General features: G+C 34.8%; 1 protein-coding gene across 2 annotated transcripts in view; it reads left to right on the top strand.

The window, feature by feature from the left end:
* The window catches only part of LOC106877235 (cytoplasmic polyadenylation element-binding protein 3), an 80,410-nt gene that overhangs the window by 67,523 nt on the left and 6,943 nt on the right, over positions 1–5,944 (top strand). For both annotated transcript variants that reach the window (XM_052972747.1, XM_052972746.1), the window contains 4 exons: positions 2,426–2,608; positions 3,637–3,726; positions 4,730–4,848; positions 5,503–5,617. In XM_052972747.1, coding sequence (XP_052828707.1) covers positions 2,426–2,608; positions 3,637–3,726; positions 4,730–4,848; positions 5,503–5,617 — 507 coding nt within the window. The remainder of the gene's footprint in view (positions 1–2,425; positions 2,609–3,636; positions 3,727–4,729; positions 4,849–5,502; positions 5,618–5,944) is intronic.

Raw genomic sequence — 5,944 nt, 5'->3', positions numbered from 1 at the left:
TAGAAAACCAAAAAATTTTGAAGATTTGTTTTATTTTTTTTTACTCTTGTCATCCTCTCACCACCTCAATCTGAAATGGTTTCAGCCATTTTTATTTTTATTTTTTTCACTACGTGAGAGAAACATTTTCGGTTTTAAAAAAATTGTTGATAATTTCAGAGGAAAATGTGTGATTTAAGGAAGATCTGGTTGTTGTTTCTAGCACATCCCCAAACCCCCCTCCTTGTTTCTTCTCACTCACACATCTATTGATAATTTTTCAATATTTTTCACCCCATAAACAAATTTTATGGAATGATGATGTCAAAGTAACACATGTGTAGTCCCACCTGAACGAGGCCATGTTAGGTGTGTGTGTAAGAAAAAGAAAACACCTAAAAACATCTTTAGTGTTCTTATTAATTTGTCAAATGAAATGCTTATTTGTTCACATTATTTTGAATTATTCAGGTTCAAGAGGGTTGTCCACAATATTTATTTGTAACTTTGTAAATTTTTTACATACAGATTTGAAATTTTGTCAGTAGATGCTTTATATACCACTGGTTTATAGTTATGTAATTTTAGCTGATCTTGCTGAGTAAATTTGACTTTTATGGGCAGGTAAATTTAACTAACAGGCGTAAAAGCAATAACATTATGGATAAACACTAAAATTGAAATTCTTAATGCATCTTACCTGTTTGCTTTATTACTAAAATTATACCAGAATGCAACTGACAAAAATTTTGCCACTTTTCATGATGAAGTACATTAATTTGAATTAATTAACATACAAGTATAATCGGTACAAGATTTTATTCTTTCGGTAAATATTTTGTACTTTGGTGTGGAATAATTTTTTTCCACAGTTTTTTCAGGTGCATTCAATGTATCTGACCTCCAAACCTGCCGCAAGCCACTTTTTTCCAGAAAAGAAAGGTGGGAGGGGTGGTAGGCGCTTCGAAGTTTCTCACCAAGGGAGTTTTGTTTCGCGGGTCTTTTTTTCTTTTCCAGGTTATTTTGCATGCTTTCAATAAATATGACATCAAAATCACATGTAAATGGCTCCTTTTTTCCAGAAAGGGAAAGATTTGGCTGTTATTTCTAGCATGCCCTGCTACCACATAACAGTTATTTGTGTTCACACCGAAATATTTGCATTCACATCAAAATATTTACTAACTTTTTCCATTTTATGAAAGTCAATATTTTCTCAGTTGAAATCCACCTCAGCGAGGTCACAGATCAAATGGAAACACATCAATCATTGTTACCTCTTGGCAGGCAAAGAAATTTCCTGCTGTCTTTGCAAGCAACAAGCGGGTGGGTTTGGTTTCAAATCCAGGCAGGGTCAAACGAGGTCCTACAAGTTATTTATAATAATAAGTGGTATTATATCAGGGTTGAAAGAATGATGCGTACAATATTGAATATGCTAAGACAATTTGTAAACAATAAAAACTTTTAAATGTTCACTGGTTTTTATGAAATTTTTGGGTTAATGGACTTAAGTTAATGGAAGTTAATTAGTCCAATAAGGATTTTCAAAGTAAGCTTCAAAGTTAAAATTGTTAACGAAAATCACAAGTCCCTTCTGGGAGATGACCCTGCTTGATATGTAAGAAGGATGTTGGGAGAAACTCCATGCGTTCTACTCAGTGCGAGCTTTGGACACATAAGAGGTGCAATGCTATCAAAGAAAGGTTAATGGAGAATATAGTCTTTGTGTGTGGCAAATGTGCAGGTACAATAAGCACTAAAAAAGGCACAGACAACTGGCTCCTTCAAATGCTGGTGGTAGGAATCATTGGAAGTTGTGGATAGCTTCTGTTACCAAGGAAACCAAATTAGCAGTGGTGGAAGAAGTTCTGAAAGTGTAGTTGTTAGGATAAGAACTGGCTGGACAAAGTTCAGAGAGCTTCTGCTTTTGTTGGTAGCTAAAGGCCTCTTCCTCAGAGGGAAAGGCATAATGTATGATGCCTGTGTATGTATAGCCATGCTACATAGCTGTGAAACATGGACTTTGACTACAGAGGACTTGTGAAGGCTTGAAAGAAATGAAGCTAGCATGCTCCACTGGATGGATAATTTCAGTGTGCATGCACAACAGAGTGTAAATGATTTAAGAGGAAAACTGGGTATAAGAGGCATCAGATGTTGTGTACAAGAGAGAAGACTGCTGGTTTGGTCATGTGATGCGTATGGATGATGACAGCTGTTTAAAGAAGTGCTGAGCTCTAATTGTAGAGGTTACCAGTGGAGGGGGTAGACCCAAGAAGATGTGGGACAAAGTAGTGAGAAAGGATCTTCAGATATTGGGCCTCACTGAGGAAATGACCGGAAGATGTAAATAATGTTATTACAATCTGATATGTTAATTGTTGTCACTATTGTATGTCATTTTTTTGTTTAGCAATTGAAACAATATTTCTCTTTATTTCAGGAAAGTCCCCATTTGGTTTCAATGAAGATAATCATCTACTTGACGATACAAGTCTGGACCAAACTGTTCCCAGTCTGAGTTCTCCTGCCCGTGGTTCCCCCAATCCTCCAACTGCTCAGGAGAGGTTGGAGCGTTTTTCACGGAAAGTCTTTGTTGGAGGTTTACCCCCAGATATTGATGAAGGTTCAACATTTATTATAACTGATTATACCAAAGTTTATTTTCACCATTCACTTTAAGAAACCATGAAAATATTTTTTAGAAATCTTTTATGAAAAATTTTGTAACAAATCCACCTAAATGAAGTCAAAGTAGTTACTGACATGCAATTGTATTGTATTAAAAATGATATTTTAAAAAATTAAGCTTCAGACACATTCTATATATTTTTGTAAGGCTTGAAGTCATGTGGCTTAGTGGTTAGGGTATTCAGCTCATGATCATAAGGTCATGAGTTCAATTCCCAGCAACATGTATCCTTGAGCAAGACACTTTATTTCATATTGCTCCAATCCACTCAGCTGGCAAAAATGAGTAGTACCTGTAATTCAAAGGGTCAGCCTTATCACACTCTGTGTCATGCTGATTTTCCCTGAGAACTATGTTAAGGGTATCTGTATCTGTAGAGTTCTCGGCCACTTGCACATTAATTTCAAGAACAGGCTGTTCTGTTGATCAGATCAACTGGAACCTTTGTTGTCATAACCACTGGAGTGCCAGTTTTTAAAGTAACATGTACTGCTCATTTTTTTACTAGTATGAATTGGAACTTTTGATGTATTACTCCTCTCTTCCCGACGTCACTTTCTCACAGATTACACAGAGTACTGGAAAAGGCTTTTCAGTGGAGGCTCACCAACATGTAGGGGTTCAAACCAACCTGTGGGTAACAAACACTTTAGCTTTCAGTATGTGTATCTTTCCAGTATCAGTCAAACACAGTTTGTCAGCTTAAATTCTTTATTGCTTCTATTCAGTTCCAAACAATACCTTTAAATGAAAACAGGTTATTTAACATGTTACCCAGCATTCTCATGTTAAAACTTCAGAATTAAGAAAATATGATCACAGATTCAGTTACAAATTGTAAACCAATAACCAATGAACAAACACCTTTATCCATTCACTGTCTGTAATTCACCTTACTTTTTAGAGTACCAGCTAATTTGAAGATGAAATTAATTTTGATCTCCAATTCCTTTTTGTTTCAGAGGAGATTACATCAGCATTCCGACGCTTTGGTCCTTTAGTGGTTGATTGGCCTCACAAAGCTGAGAGCAAGTCTTATTTTCCACCTAAAGGTAAGCTGTTATTTGAACTTCAAATTTTATATAGAATTTTCTCCATCAAACCAAACAAATATTTCTGTGTTGAGATAGTAATTACATATGTTTTCCACTTTATCTAGTATATATTTAACTTTAAACAACTTTGCTACAGTTAAAGATGGAAAATGTTTTAATTTTCTAAAGCTCTACAGCTAGTTGTTGAGGAGGTTTAGGCCAAAAGAAATTGAGATAAAATAATTAGATCAGTTTGTGAATTTGCTTAATCTGTACTGTTTTGATGAGTTTCCTCTCTTGAGAAACAGATGTTAAATTGTGGTGTTGATGATGTTGATGGTGAAATCTAATGATGCAAAAGTTATTCTATTCAGCTCACAAAGAAATCTTAGCTTCTTTTTTAACTTAAAACAAATTGATAATTGAAAGAATTTCCTTACTGGAAATGGAAAGGAGTATCTTAGCCCATCACACCTACACCTGATGATATATTCAAGTCCTATTGGTTAGATTAGACTTTGAGAAGAATTTTAGATCTACTTTTCTTGGGGTATTTGTAACATAGACATCTACAACAAACATAGTCAGGTCCTCTACTCAACACCAAATGTGACAGTATACTTCATTGTTAGATGTTGAAGAGTGTAATGATGAAATTAGTTAACATCCTGCAATGTGGTAGAAATGGAAAAAGAAAAACATTGTTTATAAATTGTCTGTCAGAACAAAACTTCCCCAAAATTGTCAGTATCAAAATTATCATAAGTTGATCATCATTCTCAGCAATATGGCTGCTGTTGTTATCTTTATAACCATAATCATCATCATCAACCATCACACATCATCCTAACAATCATCACCAATCATTTGAAATACTTGTTGGCCACAGCTGAAAAAGAACCCATTCAACTTCTCATTTAATACCTAACATTACCTACCTTATACCTCAACAATTTTGATAAGTTCATATAGTTTACTAGTGACTGGCTGAAGATTGTTTGATTTTCTCTTTCTTTGTTAGGCTATTGCTTTCTGCTGTTTCAAGATGAAATGTCTGTGCAGTCATTGATTGAAGCCTGCATCACTGATGATGATAAACTATACTGGTGTGTGTCCAGTCCTACTATGAAAGATAAACCTGTAAGTACAGCAAAAGTTGGTTTCCTAAAGAGACAACAGGAAATGGGTCCAGGACTAGGTTGGAAACTGAATTCTTATAGCATATATAACATTGTTATTGTACAACAGGATACATAAATATTTTCTAAGGCTTCATTTCTATATCACTGTCCACCCTGTTACCACAACGTATATATTATAACAGTTTTATGGTTTACTGTTTCAATTTTTTCAGTTCTCAATTGAAATTTACTGAAGTAAAATTATTCATTAAATTTATTTTTCTCCAGTTCTGTATTGTTAAATCATTTTCATTACCTTTCTGTTTCTTAGAAACAAAAAGGTACTTAAAGGTAACAAACAAGAAAGTTAATTAAAAAAAGACAATGACTCAAATAAACTACAAGATTATATTTCTATGAAAATTCCATTGCACATGTAGAGTTTTCTGATTAATTTTTTTTTAATAATTTCTTTAAAATTTTATTTTGTAAAGTAAATGGTTCTTTTAAAAGGCAGCTAATTTCTATAAAATAGTGACAGACTAAATATTTATTAACCTTTTATTTCTCAGAGTTCGAAAAAAAATAAATATCAAATTGACATCTTCCTCTCCAAAATAAAAAGAAGTTAATGCTTACTTTCTAAAAACATTACCTTTTATTTATTTTTTAGGTCCAAATTAGACCATGGAACTTGAGTGATTCAGATTTTGTGATGGATGGTAGCCAACCATTGGATCCGCGTAAAACAATATTTGTTGGTGGAGTTCCAAGACCACTAAGAGCATGTAAGTATCTTTCTCTTTATCCGAGTGGCTGTGTGGTAAGTAGCTTGCTTACCAACCACATGGTTCCGGGTTCAGTCCCACTGTGTGGCACCTTGGGCAAGTGGATTTGGTAGATGGAAACTGAAAGAAGCCTGTCGTATATCATCATCATCATCGTTTAACGTCCGCTTTCCATGCTAGCATGGGTTGGACGATTTGACTGAGGACTGGTGAAACCGGATGGCAACACCAGGCTCCAATCTAATTTGGCAGAGTTTCTACAGCTGGATGCCCTTCCTAACGCCAACCACTCAGAGAGTGTAGTGGGTGCTTTTACGTGTCACCCGC

Source organism: Octopus bimaculoides, chromosome 14 (assembly GCF_001194135.2).
Source record: "Octopus bimaculoides isolate UCB-OBI-ISO-001 chromosome 14, ASM119413v2, whole genome shotgun sequence".
Lineage (NCBI taxonomy): Eukaryota > Metazoa > Mollusca > Cephalopoda > Octopoda > Octopodidae > Octopus > Octopus bimaculoides.
This window is presented reverse-complemented; position numbering and strand designations above follow the sequence as displayed.